The sequence below is a fragment of the Oncorhynchus tshawytscha genome, linkage group LG03 (genome assembly GCF_018296145.1).
Source record: "Oncorhynchus tshawytscha isolate Ot180627B linkage group LG03, Otsh_v2.0, whole genome shotgun sequence".
NCBI classification, from domain to species: Eukaryota; Metazoa; Chordata; class Actinopteri; order Salmoniformes; family Salmonidae; genus Oncorhynchus; species Oncorhynchus tshawytscha.
This window is the reverse complement of record NC_056431.1, coordinates 39898368-39914220: the sequence shown is the minus strand read 5'-3', so window position 1 is coordinate 39914220 and position 15853 is coordinate 39898368. Positions and strand designations below refer to the sequence as shown.

General features: G+C 42.1%; 1 protein-coding gene across 1 annotated transcript; it reads right to left on the bottom strand.

The window, feature by feature from the left end:
• Positions 1–1383: 1383 nt before the first annotated feature.
• LOC112235353 (solute carrier family 40 member 1) lies at positions 1384–15230 on the bottom strand. The gene is made up of 8 exons (XM_024403790.1): positions 14939–15230; positions 14723–14790; positions 6698–6857; positions 6276–6391; positions 4202–4328; positions 3174–3419; positions 2305–2949; positions 1384–2014 (listed from the first exon to the last, which is right to left on the bottom strand). Exons 1-8 carry the CDS (start codon positions 14970–14972, stop codon positions 1692–1694), a joined length of 1719 nt encoding a protein of 572 aa, XP_024259558.1. The 5' UTR covers positions 14973–15230; the 3' UTR covers positions 1384–1691.
• Between the last annotated feature and the right edge of the window lie 623 nt (positions 15231–15853).

Sequence of the window (15853 nt, the reverse complement as noted above, 5' to 3'; positions counted from 1 at the left end):
TGAAATATATTTTGATTTTTGTAAACCCTTTTTGGTTACTACATGATTCCATATGTGTTATTTCATAGCTTTGATGTCTTCACTTATATTCTACAATGTAGAAAATAGTAAAAACGAATAAAAACCCTTAAATGAGTAGCTGTGTCGAAACTTTTGACTGGTACTCTGTGTGTGTGTGTATACAGAACAAAAATATAAATGCAACATGCAACAATTTCAAAGACTTTGCTGAGTTACAGTTCATATAAGGAAATCAGTCAATAAAAAAAATTATTAGGCCCTAATCTATTTATTTCACATAACCGAGCATGGGCACAGCCATGAGTGGGCCTGGGAGGGCATAGGCCCGCATAGGCCCACCCACTTGGTAGCCAGGCCAACCTACTGGGGAGCCAGCCAATCAGAATTTGTTTTTCCACAAAAGGGCTTTATTACAGAGACATACTCATCCGCACCCCACCTCCCCCCTCGGACGATCCCGCAAGTGAAGAAGTCGGATGTGGGGGTCCTGGGCTGGCGTGGTTACACGTGGTCTGTGGTTGTGGCGTACTGCCATAATCTCTAAAACAACGTTGGAGGTGGCTTAAGGTAGAGAAATTAACATTAACACAGCTCTGGTGGACATTCCTGCAGTCAACATGCAATTGCACACTCCCTCCAAACTTGAGACATCTGTGGCATTGTGTTGTGACAAAACTGCACATTTTAGAGTGGACTTTTATTGTCCCAAGCACAAGGTGCACCTGTGTATTGATCATACCGTTAAATCAGCTTCTTGATATGCCACAACTGTCAGGTGGATGGATTATCTTGGCAAAAGAGAAAGGCTCACTAACAGGGATGAAAACAAATTTGTGCATTTTTGTGCATATGGAAAATGTCTGGGATATTTCTTTCAGGTCATGAAACATGGGACCAACACTTTACATGTTGCGTTTATATTTTTGTTCAGTCTATTTATCTATCTATCTATCAGTATCTGCACTCCTTGAATAAATAATTTGCATAACCCTTATAACCATGTATTAAAGAGACTTTATCCCAGGCTCGTTAAGCAAAATAAGTAAGAACCTGTTTCTCACTGGTAAAACCGGTAATTTAAATCATTGTCAATTACTAAAGCTTAAGTAACTGAGACGTTTGAAATGCTAACGTGAATGGCTATAGTAACAATGAACTACTGAGAAACAAAAGTGGAAATGAAAATCCCGCGAGGCTGATGCAGAGCTGTAATGAGATGCAAACACCACTAGAACCACAGAACATACTTAAGTAGTATGCGGCTGTAACCGTAGTAACTGCAAGCAATACCTGCATTTTTCCTCCCTCATTTTCTGTAGCTCTAGCTGCAGCCCCTTGAATAACAAGACAGCTAGATTGAAATATTGGAAGTAGGGAGAAGTGATGTTTATTTTTTGACACCTCTCTATAAGGCCTCATTCAAGCTGAGCTTTTTGTCTGTGAGGGGTTGCTTCTCTGTGTCTGAGGCTGCACTACTCTTCCCCCTTCCACAAAACGGCTAATGCTATATCACAATGGCAAAGGACAGCACATGCTAGGGTTAGGCGCTGTGGGGGCTAGATGCAAGCATGTTTAGGTTGATAGCTAGCGGGCAGGAGGAGGAGTGGACAATAGTGTGCACTGCAGGCTGCAGGTAGAGCTATTAGCAGGGACAGCGTCTCTTTAATGGGCTACACGGTGGTGGGAAGCGAGGAGGGAGAGTCCGGGAGGGCCTGGGCCTTCTGCTCTGGCGAGCAGCAGAGGAAGAGGCGCCGCCCGAGGCTCTTGAAGGCAAACCTGAAGTACATGATGTGGCCCATGGCCACGAAGGAGACGGAGAGGATGACGAGAAGGCCAAAGGCCTCAGGGTTGGGCGCCAGAATCACCATGATAAAGTGCAACAGGTCCAGGAGGTAGTTCATTGAGTTCTGGACACCATTAATCACCCCCCTCTCCGACTCGATCACATTCTCTTGGATGAGCTGGGTCACGGTTAAGTCAAAGGACCATAGACCTGCAGAGGGGAAAACAGCAGCACAGCAGTCATTTAGAATGGCATTTTTACGACCACATAAAAATTATATAGGAACAGGAAATCACCGCTATGACTGTAATTATCAGCTGATATTGGAATCAAAGGTTGACAATATTGCTCTGTGGAGACATTAACACCGGATCTGGAGCCAACTTCCCTCCAAGTGGTGCCTGCCTTTTATACAACAAAGTTCATACGCCAACTGTTAACACATGACATAGCAGCACTCATCAAGCACTTTTCCCAGTGTGGACTTTTGAGTTACTCACCAATTCTAGCAGCAATAACCCCTGCAAACAGCAGGCTGACTGACAGGTAGGACTGCAGAGGCGGCAGTTCTTCAGCGGGCAGTGCAGTCGAACCGTTGACCAGCAGACCATCGATGTTCAGCATGCTAGCCGGATGGTCGGCCTCTGGTAAGTTGCCGCTGTCTCCTGTCAGGTGGCTGTAGATGTCCTGGAAGGGCGAAATGCTGAGGTCGAAGGGGCTGCCCGGTGCGAAGACGGACGCCACGCACAGAACTAGGCAGGAGAGTTGCACCACACCCGAGATGAAGCCTGTGCGGATTAGGCCACACTTCTTCCGAACCCAGGTGAAGGCCACCGTGCCACAGATGCCTGACACGGCTGAGGCACCCATCAGCAGGCTAAGCACAGAGCCGTTGAGGCCCTGGGTGTAGGCGTAGCCCGTGGTGATGCAGTCAAATCCCAGCACCGTCATGTAGAGGAAGGACAGCGACATGCCTGCGAAGAAGATGGACTGGTTGTAGTAGGCCACCCAGCCGTCGCGGATGGTGCGCAGGGGCTCTGTTATCTGGTAGCAGCAGCTCGTCTTCTTGGGAGAGTCGGCCTCGACGACAGCCATCTCGTTCATGAGCTGGGAGCCCTCTACTGTGCCCTTGCCGTTTTCTAGCTCTACAGACCACAGGAGGAAGAACAGACATACATGAGTGACTGTTTTGGGGCCACAAGACCGTACACAGATAGATCTCATAATTTTGTATTTCTCTAAGGGAGGGCCAGCCCAACTAACCACCTCAACAACAGATGTATATTTGACAAAAATGATCTTACAACACTTATGTTCATTGACATTAAGACATGTCTGTTAGTGATGTTCATTGAGGGCCAGAACATACCTTTCGGGAAGTTAAGTTGTTTCAGTTCCTGGTCATCCTCTTTTTTGCCAGCCTTCAAGGCCAGTGCCGGGGTTTTCTGGTAGACCTTCCATAGCAGACCGTACTCAAGGCACATAGAGCACAGGTTCCAGCCCGCAATAAAGCCGCAACCAATGAAGTTTGAGCCAAAAGACATGATCTGACCCACCAACATGGGCGCTAGGATGTTGGTCAGCTGGTCGATGATCCGCACTGTGGCGTTCATGTCTATTAAAGAAGAGCATAATTACATTATTGTCCACAGGAAACATAAATTCATATTTTACTTTACCCTGTCTAAGCTTGGGTGGTATACCGTATACCAGGGTATTTTTAAATATAGACGGTATGATTTTCAATACTGTGAAAAGTAATCATAACATTTTTGGGGGTTTGGGGCATCCCAAAGTTATGGTGCAGGAACAGTATCTGGATACCGCCCAACCCTAACCCTGTCTTAAATTACACGTTCCCCTGAATTACAATATTTACTGACAGGAGAAGTTCAAGGAGTCAAACATGGCTTCTAATTTGTATCTGCTTTCCTTACAACCTTATCTGAAAGGACTTGATTGACAGATTTAAGTAGAGAAGCTGCTTTAAGTGACTGTGACATGATAGGACACAGCCAAAGTCTTATTTGATGGTTTTTCCACTAATTCATGTCAGGGATTTTTATAGGTTTCCTGAAGGTTATACACTTCAGGTTAATTGACTTCATTGGTGCAGACAAGCAACATGTAGCACACAGCTCTGGTCATTCATGAGCTGTTAGTCTTTATGGCGTGTATGGCCACATTCCTTTGAGATTATCTGTGCGGAAGTGTTGCATTTTTACTGCAAAAAAAATCTGATTCATAGCTTTAGTGAACCAAGGTGAAATGGACAGTTCTAAAAGAAAAATGAGTGATTTAGCTGTGATTGGGTTCAAAGGTCACGCCACTGCAAGACGATAAAGGTCCGTTCACATGAGCTCTATTGATTTGGGCCAGTTTCCCATGGAGACTCACCTGCCAGCTTGCTGCTGTCCTGTCCAGCCACAACCACCACCCAGTCTCTCTGGATGGTAATTGCCATGGCAGTACTGGCCAAATTAGCAATGTTGGCTATGGAGATGACCAGGATATAGCAGCATGTCTGAAAACCAAGAAAACTATACATTTTTGTTTGCTTTGGTAAAAACAAAACATAAAAACATTTTTAACGTGTACAAGTTTACTTTATACAATGAAAATGTTGGCCTCGACATATCATTTAATCTAGAAACCGCTTACAACCATAATCCAGCGTGAGACTGAAATAAACAGGCCTGCTGTTTGCTTTGTTTTTTGTTGTTTACATTATAATTGCAGCTGTTCTGACCAGGGGAATAGAGATGGACTGGCTCAACTGGCCAGGCAGCATTTCTCTCCCTCACATGACGGCCCTAGAATAACCTGCTGACTACACAGTCGTGCAAGACACTCAATCTCCTGTTTCACCAGCACCTCCAGAAAACTCACAGCCCCCACTCCCCCTTAAAATCCAAAGGCCCCTTCACAAATGCACGATTTGTCTCACAATACACTGACTACACCACGTGATAGACACTTTGTTCATGATCCTGATAGTGTAGCAGCCAGCAGATTGTAACATTCGCTATTGCAACAGTCTTCTTCTATCGACCATAAAAACAAGGCACAGTTTTTCTTCTGTGGGACAAAGTCTCGCTGTAGAATGTAAATGAAATCCGCTCATTTGGGTCTACATATTTACCAAAAGAAAGAGCCTCTACAAGAAGCCAAACATGTTTCCCGGCAAATCCTTGCATAATCTTAATAGTCAAAAGATTTTTCCTTGATTTGATTTAGCAACTCGTGCAGGACACTAGCCTGCCTGTGTGGGTGTGGGGGGGGGACTATGGATCTGTCTCTATAGTAATCAACGGATATTCCTAAATTTGAACAAGCATATCTCCTGTCCCGTTTGAGCAACAGTCATGACATTCTGTGCATATATGCATCTCCTAATGAGCAACACATTTCCCATAAGGACCTATAAGCTGAGCCCATTACATTTCCCGCAAATGGAGTATTTCTGTCCGCCACCAAACTTTGAACAACTTCTGAAAAGTCTGCGTACATATTTTTTTAATAATTGAGATTTACAAATTTGGCGCATGACATAAATACGGATGTTTCCCGTTATAAATCTGACAGGTCGTACAACGGTGTGAGAATGAATGCTACAGCCCACACTTCTATGCAAAAGACAAATTGTTGTTACATTTTTTATTTATCAATAGATTAGTGGGTTTCTTTGCTCTGCCTTGGTGTAGGCTCTGAGATTAAACCGTACAATGATGTCGCGCTCCTAATGCTCACCAACACTGTAGCCTACCTAAACTGTCAAATATTTTATATAAGCTACTGGTCTATTTACTCTGTTGGCAGAATGTACTTTTTTTTTTAATTTATAAAAGGACTGTCAGTTTCTATAGAAAACAATTTGTACATATATGCATCTCCTCATGAGAAACAAGTCTCACATAAGGCTCTTTAAGCTCTGCCCATTCACAAAAAGGTGAACATTTTTAAAGGGTGTGTAGACTATATATAAATAGGCACTGTAATTCCATACAGATACAGTTGACAATTAAAATAAAACTATTTTGGTATTTATTTCATTAGTCCATTGTTGATAGAGTCCCAAAATGCTTTGCATGTCAGCAATCAATCAATCAATCAATCAATCAATCAATCAATCAAGAAATACAGCCAGTCTGATGTTGACCATGTTTTTTCCCCTCTTTCGCATTAATACACGTAACGTAAATTTGAATAATATGACTAATTGGCCCAAGGAGGGGGCGCTGCATTATTCATGGGGGACGACATGTTTACTGTTACCTTGTTCAATGTGTAGGCTAGGCTACTGTCCAGAAGCTCAAATGATATGTAAAGGTTGTTGAAATGACACACTGGATTTCACATCATAGTAGACTTAGGATAGAACGTTGTACTTGTCAAACGGGTAAATGCTTTCGCTGCAAATGACCACTTAAGGATCATGACCGTATGAAAAGTCTAGGAAATGCAATCTTACCAGAATCCATCCATTGTATAACTCTGCAATCTGTTCTTTGAACTGGAAAACCACCATCAAGAGGATCCCACATAGTATGACAGAAAAATTCTGGACAACCAGCGAAGTCTGGGCCACTATAAATGAGAGGATAAGCATTAGAGACATAGGGTAGGTGGTCACAAACAGTTTATTTATGTCTTGAGTAAATCACTCAATTGGAGATTTCCCTCAAGACACAATGGGTTCTTCGAATGGTCTCGAATAGAGAATTATGCCAATTGCCATCTAAATTAACACATTCCCCAAAAATTCTAATCCCAAACATTTAAAATGAATGATCAAGTAATGTTTTGACAATGTATATTGTTCATTCCTGTTCAATGTATTCAGTTCTGTTCAGAAACACTAACTTTAGACTTGGTCTAATTATGGCTGCATACCTTTGAGTCTTGGGTTTTTGTCAACCCAGTCACCGATAATGGCTCCAAGGAGCAGCACTGACCCTGCCACCACCAGTCCGTACACAGCCGTGAGCAGGAGGCTGTTGCCATACAGCCCCACCAGAAATACGGCTACAGCGAAGTTCCACATACGATCGCCCTACAAAGACATGCATGTTAACTTTTGTTGTTTCAGCCAGCTGTTAAAATGCACTGCACACTAAGCTATAGCCGATGAATAATGCTTGCAGAAACATGATCCTTGTCTACTACTAAGCAGGGCCGACCCCAGAATGAATCAGTTGGATGGACATTTGATTTCAGTAGGGGGTGCATTTAAAACATTTATTTGTATTTTTATAGTAAATACATGTAATTTAATTGTAAAACGATATTACATTTTAAATGTGGCAAGAACACTTTTTTAAAATGACTTCATAATTTCACAATCAGAGTTTGTATCGGCAGGTGTAGCCTATTGAATATCATTGTAGAATAGGCCTATGCATAAAATGCATCCTCCAATTGCAACGTCTGCCTATGCCCACACATATTATCTCAAGAAAATGTTTATATTTTTAATACCCTCAAACACCAAGTTAGGCATAGCCTACCTAACTTTAAAATAGGCCGTCATCAGTCATCACTGTCAATTGAGAAGGGTAATTCTTCACGTTTTACCGGTGAAATGTCCAAACTGCATGCCAATCACTTCAGTTTCATGGGAATATGCATTTAGATCTTCTTGAATGACTGTTTTGTGAGCGAATGAAAGCAGATGGTGTTAAAAAAATGTTAGCCTCTCTTGTAGGCCTTCCTCTGTATCTGCTAAAGCCACTTTCTGTCACTCTAAATGTCAAGCTTCTACCGCTAACCCTAGGAAACTCTTTTCCAACTTCTCCTCCCTCCTTAATCCTCCACCCCTCCCCCTCCTTCCTTCCTCTGTGCGGACACCTTTATCAACCACTTTGAAAAGTAGGTTGACGACATCCAGGCCTCATTCACTCAGCTTATTGTTTCCACTGGTCCTACTGGCACAGAACTATCGCACGCCTTGACCGCTTAAAAAACGACAGGCTGGTATCCCTTCTTTCCAAAACACTCGAGTGTGCTGTCTCTGATCAACTCTCTCGCTATCTCTCTCTCTCTCAGAACAATCTTCTTGACCCTAACCAGTTAGGCTTCGAGACGGGTCACTCAGCCGAGACTGCTCTTCTCTGTGTCACAGAGGCTCTCTCCGCACTGCCAAAGCTGACTCTCACTCCTCTGTTCTCATCCTCCTAGATCTAGCCGCTGCCTTCGACACTGTGAACCATTAGTTCCTCGTCTCCACTCTCTCAGGGCTGGGCGTCCCAGGCTCTGCACACTCTTGGATTGCATCCTACTTGGCAGGCCAGTCCTACCAGGTGACGTGTAGAGGATCTGTTTCTGTACTAGGCTTGGGCAGTATGCTGTATACTGGAGTATTTGTAAATAGCCACGGGATGGTTTTTCAATACCTGCAGATCGCATTCTTCATTTCACCTGTCACATTATTTTACATTATGAAGCTTACTGTAGTTCCCCAGAACACTTGAGCCAGTCACGTGTTTGTACAGCGGGTGAAAGAAGGCAGCAGGTGAGTCCAGTGGTTTATTGACAGGGGTTGCATTTTATAAGGAAAGTCAACAGTGTTATTTATCCTTCAATAGAGATGACGTGCAACTATAGATTTCCTTCACAGAATATACCTTGGTGCAATGCATTCGGCAGAAAATAGCTTCATTTTCTGAAGTGCAACGCTATATGGATGGCAGCCACAGCTAAATTAGTTTACAAAGAATAAGCAAGGTTTTTTTTTGCAAAAAAAAATTCATGGCCATCATATTTCTTAATGTTCATCATAGAAAGAATGTAGCCAGCTACATTTCCTAATGTTTTGCGGAAGGTTAATCTAGCATTTTATTGGAGAAAAGTTATTGGAGAAATGCTTGTTCGTTAATTCTCATCCAAGTGGAGAAGTGCAACTGAAGCACAAAATGAGTCGGATGCCAAAATTACAATAGGAAGCATTTTACATCTGCATTTACAAAACTCAGCAAGATATTTCTTGTGTTTTATCTTTTTTCCTCCTTGAAAAACATAGAATTCTTCGTTAACCCGATTCGTAAATTTAACTTCCTAGTTAATCTAAGTAAGTATCTGAATTAATAAGTTGACAGGGCATCATGTTGTGTTATCTTTCTGCCGTGTTTAAAAAGTCAAAGCCCTTTGGATTAGTTATTTGTACAGCTGCCACTATCTTGATTTCCTTGTTTTTTTTCTCCGTTCTCGACCTGTCTTCTCCTCCTCCCTGTTCTCCAAGCAGAGCAGGCAGGCCATTGCCCTAGTGACTCCATCTCCACACAGACACAGCATGTAGCCTACACATGCTGCTCCCGAGCCAGTACTGTTCTTCCTTCAGACAAGCCTGTGTCAATACTTTGTTCATTTACACAATGTCTATCATTCGCATTTGCTTGGAAATGTCCAAACTCACCAAAAATGACATTTGGCTGTATAAATGTATAACTTTATGAGCTGGATTGCCTGTCTCTGCAATTTGTTAATTTTTGTTTGCGCTTGTTAGCATATTTCGCGAGCAGCCTCCATGGAAATGTGCCTTACGTGTGCTAATTTTGTAAGCATTTTGGCAATAGACGCCCAATGGGCTTTTTTTGGCGCCCCATTGTCTACTAACCCGGGATTACCCTATATCCCGGTATGAGAGAAGGAATGTATGACGATATGAAAATCTAGATACCGCCCAACCCTAGTCTGCATCACGTGGTCTCACTACTGGTGTCCCCCTGGGCTCGGTTCTAGGCCCTCTCCTCTTCCCCTATACACCAAGTCACTCGGCTCCATCATATCCTCACATTGTCTCTGCTATTATTGCTATGCGGATGGCATTCAATTACTTTTCTCCTTCGCCCCCTTCCGACACCCAGGTAGCGACACGCATCTCTGCGTGCCTGGCAGATATCTCAGCTTGGATGTCGGCCCACCACCTCAAGCTCAACCTCGACAAGGGAAAGGCCTGCCCGCTCCAAGAACAATCCATCAACTCGACAGTGTCCCCTCCCAGAGCGCAAAGAACCTTGGCGTGACCCTGGACAACACCCTGTCATTCTCTGCAAACATCAAAGTAGTGACTCACTCATGCAGGTCCATGCTCTACAACATCAGTAGAGTACGACCCTACCTCACACAGAAAGAGGCACAGATCCTAATCTAGACACTTGTCATCTCCCGTCTGGACTAGTGCACCTCGCCTGTGGCTGGGCTCCCTCTGCTTGTGCCATCAAACACCTGCAATTTATCAGAACGCTGCAGCCCGCCTGGTGTTCAACCTTCCCAAGTTCTCCCATGTCACCCCGCTCCTCTGCACACTCCAATGGCTTCCAGTCGAAGCTCACATCCACTACAAGACCATGGTACTTGTCTACCGAGCAGCAAGAGCAACTGCTATGCTCAAACCCTACACCCCAACCTGAGTACTCAGCTCTGCCACTTCAGGTCTCTTGGCCCTCCCATCCCTACAGGAGGGAAGCTCCTGCCCAGCCCAGTCAAAGCTCTTCTCTGTCCTGGCACCCCAATGGTGGAACTAGCTTCCCCCTAAAGCTAGGACAGTAGAGTCCCTGCCCATCTTCTGAACCCATCTGAAACCCTACCTCTTCAAAGAGTACATTAAATAATCCCACAGCACCCCCACCTCGCACCTCCCACCCCCTTTCGTGAACTATCACGTGCACTTGACTCTTTTCCCCCCTACTAGCACTGAATTTGTTGATAGCTACTTTATTGAGAAAAAATTTACTTCCTTTGACTGAGATATATGGTAGTCCCACCTAGCTATCTTAAGATAAATGCACTAACTCTAAGTCGTTCTGGATAAGAGGGTCTGCTAAATGACTAAAATGTCAAATGTAGGATTATTTTGTTTCTATCAAAGCATACAGTGCCTTGCGAAAGTATTCGGCCCCCTTGAACTTTGCGACCTTTTGCCACATTTCAGGCTTCAAACATAAAGATATAAAACTGTATGTTTTTGTGAAGAATCAACAACAAGTGGGACACAATCATGAAGTGGAACGACATTTATTGGATATTTCAAACTTTTTTAACAAATCAAAAACTGAAAAATTGGGCGTGCAAAATTATTCAGCCCCTTTACTTTCAGTGCAGCAAACTCTCTCCAGAAGTTCAGTGAGGATCTCTGAATGATCCAATGTTGACCTAAATGACTAATGATGATAAATACAATCCACCTGTGTGTAATCAAGTCTCCGTATAAATGCACCTGCACTGTGATAGTCTCAGAGGTCCATTAAAAGCGCAGAGAGCATCATGAAGAACAAGGAACACACCAGGCAGGTCCGAGATACTGTTGTGAAGAAGTTTAAAGCCCTATTTGGATACAAAAAGATTTCCCAAGCTTTAAACATCCCAAGGAGCACTGTGCAAGCGATAATATTGAAATGGAAGGAGTATCAGACCACTGCAAATCTACCAAGACCTGGCCGTCCCTCTAAACTTTCAGCTCATACAAGGAGAAGACTGATCAGAGATGCAGCCAAGAGGCCCATGATCACTCTGGATTAACTGCAGAGATCTACAGCTGAGGTGGGAGACTCTGTCTATAGGACAACAATCAGTCGTATATTGCACAAATCTGGCCTTTATGGAAGAGTGGCAAGAAGAAAGCCATTTCTTAAAGATATCCATAAAAAGTGTTGTTTAAAGTTTGCCACAAGCCACCTGGGAGACATACCAAACATGTGGAAGAAGGTGTTCTGGTCAGATGAAACCAAAATTGAACTTTTTGGCAACAATGCAAAACGTTATGTTTGGCGTAAAAGCAACACAGCTCATCACCCTGAACACACCATCCCCACTGTCAAACATGGTGGTGGCAGCATCATGGTTTGGGCCTGCTTTTCTTCAGCAGGGACAGGGAAGATGGTTAAAATTGATGGGAAGATGGATGGAGCCAAATACAGGACCATTCTGGAAGAAAACCTGATGGAGTCTGCAAAAGACCTGAGACTGGGACGGAGATTTGTCTTCCAACAAGACAATGATCCAAAACATAAAGCAAAATCTACAATGGAATGGTTCAAAAATAAACATATCCAGGTGTTAGAATGGCCAAGTCAAAGTCCAGACCTGAATCCAATCGAGAATCTGTGGAAAGAACTGAAAACTGCTGTTCACAAATGCTCTCCATCCAACCTCACTGAGCTCGAGCTGTTTTGCAAGGAGGAATGGGAAAAATGTTCAGTCTCTCGATGTGCAAAACTGATAGAGACATACCCCAAGTGACTTACAGCTGTAATCGCAGCAAAAGGTGGCGCTACAAAGTATTAACTTAAGGGGGCTGAATAATTTTGCACGCCCAATTTTTCAGTTTTTGATTTGTTAAAAAAGTTTGAAATATCCAATAAATGTCGTTCCACTTCATGATTGTGTCCCACTTCTTGTTGATTCTTCACAAAAAAATACAGTTTTATATATTTATGTTTGAAGCCTGAAATGTGGCAAAAGGTCGCAAAGTTCAAGGGGGCCGAATACTTTCGCAAGGCACTGTATATTTAATGCCTAGTGAGGCGCGCTGATGAGTTTTGGCTGAATGAGGAGGAAAAAAATGTACTATTCAGCTTCGGATAAGAAATGACGAGGGATGTGTTTTTGGTTGTAACATATTGGCCTACTAGGTTACAGTATATGCTATTATATTTAGTTCTGTTATGTAAAATACTAATTCATCATGTGATCATGCGAGACATTGACTCAGCTTTGATCTAGCTTTACTAAGCACACACCAATGTGAGAAGTAAAAGTCTTCCATTTGTAATAATAATAATAATAATAATAATAAGTGATGAGTTGGACTACTACTTATTTTAAGCAATTTGAGTGTGCGTCAAATCATGGTGCTGAAAGGACAGCACCATAACCAAGTGGTCCCATATCCTTTTGGGTCCCACTGCGCAAGAGTGGGTCCGTGGAGTTTTATGAACATCAAGGCAGGCACTGTGAATTTGGATCCTAGATTTCGTCGGTGGATCAGTTTGTCTGCATATGCATTAGAGGTGGTACGTTTTTGTAAACTCAGCACACAGACAGCAGGGCGAGTTCAAGTGCGTCATACACGAGCCCAAACTGTTTTGAGGACAGACGGTTTAGCAACCCCTGGTAGTTTTTTTTTGTCTGTGGCTGTTTTTGTTACAGCTCGAAGTGGTCAAGTTTTCGTGTAATTATTTTGGTAATTATACTCAACAGAACATGTAGTGTTGGTCCCATGTTTCATGAGCTGAAATAAAAGATCCCATAATTTTCCATCCACAAATATTTTTTATTTCTCTCAAATGTTGAGCAAAACTTTGTTTACATCCCTGTTAGTGAACATTTCTCATTTGCCAAGATAATCCATCCACCTGACAGGTGTGGCATATCAAGAAACTGATTAAACAGCATGATCATTACACTGGTGCACCTTAAAAGGACACTAAAATGTGCAGTTTTGTTACACAACACAATGCCACAGATGTCCCAAGTTGAGGGAGCGTGCAATTGGCATGCTGACTGCAGGAATGTCCACCAGAGCTACTGCCAGAGAAATGTACGTTAATTTCTGTACCATATGCCACCTCCAACATCATTTTAGAGAATTTAGTAGTACGTCCAACCAGCCTCGACCACAAACCACATGTAACCACGCCAGCTTAAGACCTCCACATCTGGCTTATTCACCTGCGGGATCGTTTGAGATCAACCACCTAGACACCCGATAAAACTGAAGAGTATTTCTGTCTGTAATAAAGCCCTTTTGTGGGGGAAAAACACACTCTGAATGGCTGGGCCTGGCTCCCGAGTCATATGAAATCCATAGAATAGGGCCTAATGAATTTATTTCAATTGACTGATTTGATTATATGAACTATAAGTCAGTAACATAATTTTAATTGTTGCGTTTATATTTTTGTTCAGTGTAAATGTAATATATTTAGAATGTATCTGAATTAATTCTCCAGAAGTATTTTTACCAGCTCCGTGTATTCTCAAATTGATAAAAAATGTATAAAAAATTGAGGGACCACGGCTGCCCTGCTCCCCGCGCAAAGGCAGCATTACATCCCTGTTCAATTCGCAAGTGGCTGAAACTGTCACCGAAGAAAGCATCCGAGCGAGTGAAACAGCTCCCCTCTGTGTAACCTATGTGTAGCCAATGTATCTGATGCTGTCTGGACAAAAATAAGTATGACATGCCATACTCTTTTTGTCCAGACAGCATCAGATACCAAGCTGTTCTCAGAGCATTTCGTATTATTTTGTACGTAAATCCAAGACACTCCATTCAGTAAAATATGTTACGTTTCGTATGGGATGTATTTACATGTACTATGTTGTGTCTAGTCTATCAGACCAGGCTGGGGTTACACATACTGAGACAGATGAGCCCTGTTTCGCTCGCTCAGATGCGTCTTTGTGTCGGCGCGCATCTTCTCAAATAAATTATGAATATTTAATGTTTTATCTAGATGGACAAGGAAGTACGGTAGGGCCCCCTAAGCTCGCCCATCATGCCGACCTTGCTACTGAGCATAAAGTGATCATACCCTTTATAAATTAATAACGGTCTACTGCCAAGGACTGTTACACAAAATAAACATTACCTAAACAAACGCATGCACCTTATTTACAAATACCATAACAGAATAACTATTGTATACATAGAATATTACACACTATATCGACCCATCCATGGGTCCACCGATCAACCATTTTTTAATCAACAATTTTTGTCAAACCAGACTAAGCGCGCGCAAGATGCGCTCCACTGGATGAGAAATAGCCTATAGCGCCTTCAATTGTGTACCTATTCTTAAACATAAAAAGGCTAAAACATTTTGTCAAATGGCCCTCCACCATGAGCAATAAGGTGATGGCCTACCTACTCCTTATTTTACTTTAAATGGTTTCTCTTGGCTTCGTTTCACTTACCCATGTCGAGAGGCCATGTCCCAGGTAAATAAGGAACTTTGGTGATGTGAAGAACTCTTGGACCGATTCTGAAAGGAAAATAATGTTTACGATTCGTTGTTATTGATATCATATGGCCACCTGTGTGGTCAATAGATCCGCAGCCATAATTTATTGATCAAATATGCCATTTAAATGAGTCCTTGTAAAATAACTGAAAACGTCAAATTGACCTACCACAGCAACGTTTCTTAGATCCAGCGTTATCCATTGTAATACTTTTCCGGAAATAATTAACGTTTGCCCAATATGTATTTATCTTCGTAAAGCAAGGCTATCGATGGGAGACACTGTGCATTAAAATTTCGGTAAACGCACGCCAAAGCTCCCCTTTCTCCTTTCCAAACTTAGCTATCACTGTAGCTGAAGTTGGAAACAAATATCTTAGCCAAAAATCCTTTTTTAGTTCAAATGCAAAACAATAAAATCTCCCGAACAGCTCCAGCAACCTTCTCTCGTCTTTTCTGCACTGCCAACAGCGTTTATGTCACTGGTCAATATACAGTAGCCCGAAGGAATACGTCACAGTCACATGACTCGAGCCTCACAGCCTATACAGATGCATTCAAAACAAACAAAACAAAGTTCTTGTGGCGAACTATTATTTACGATGCATTGTTGCAATAGATCTGACATTATCCATGGTTTTGGTGGTTGTTAGAATGTTATTCATTCTATAATAACTGCTTATATCTGGAGGGAGGGGGGATAGGGGGGTAGTTAGTAACTATGTTCAGTACCAGTCAAAAGTATGGACACTACTCATATATATATATATATATATATATATATATATATATATATATATATATATATATATATAGTAGGTATGTATATATATACATGTATATATATATATATATATATATATATATATATATATATATATATATATATATATATATATATATATATATATATATATATATATATATATATATATATATATATATATATATATATATATATACATATGAGTAGGTGTGTCCATACTTTTGACTGGTACTGAACATAGTTACTAACTACCCCCTATCCCCCTCCCTCCAGATATAGGGGGATAGGGGGTAGTTAGTAACTATGTTCAGTACCAGT

Coding starts and splice junctions, on each gene's coding strand:
- LOC112235353 (XM_024403790.1), bottom strand. CDS start 14,972: ATGGATAACGCTGGATCTAAGAAACGTTGCTGTG. Junction 4,329..6,275: donor TATACAATGGATGGATTCTG/GTAAGATTGCAT, acceptor CTTGGTTTTCAG/ACATGCTGCTATATCCTGGT. Junction 2,015..2,304: donor GGTTATTGCTGCTAGAATTG/GTGAGTAACTCA, acceptor TCCCCTCTGCAG/GTCTATGGTCCTTTGACTTA.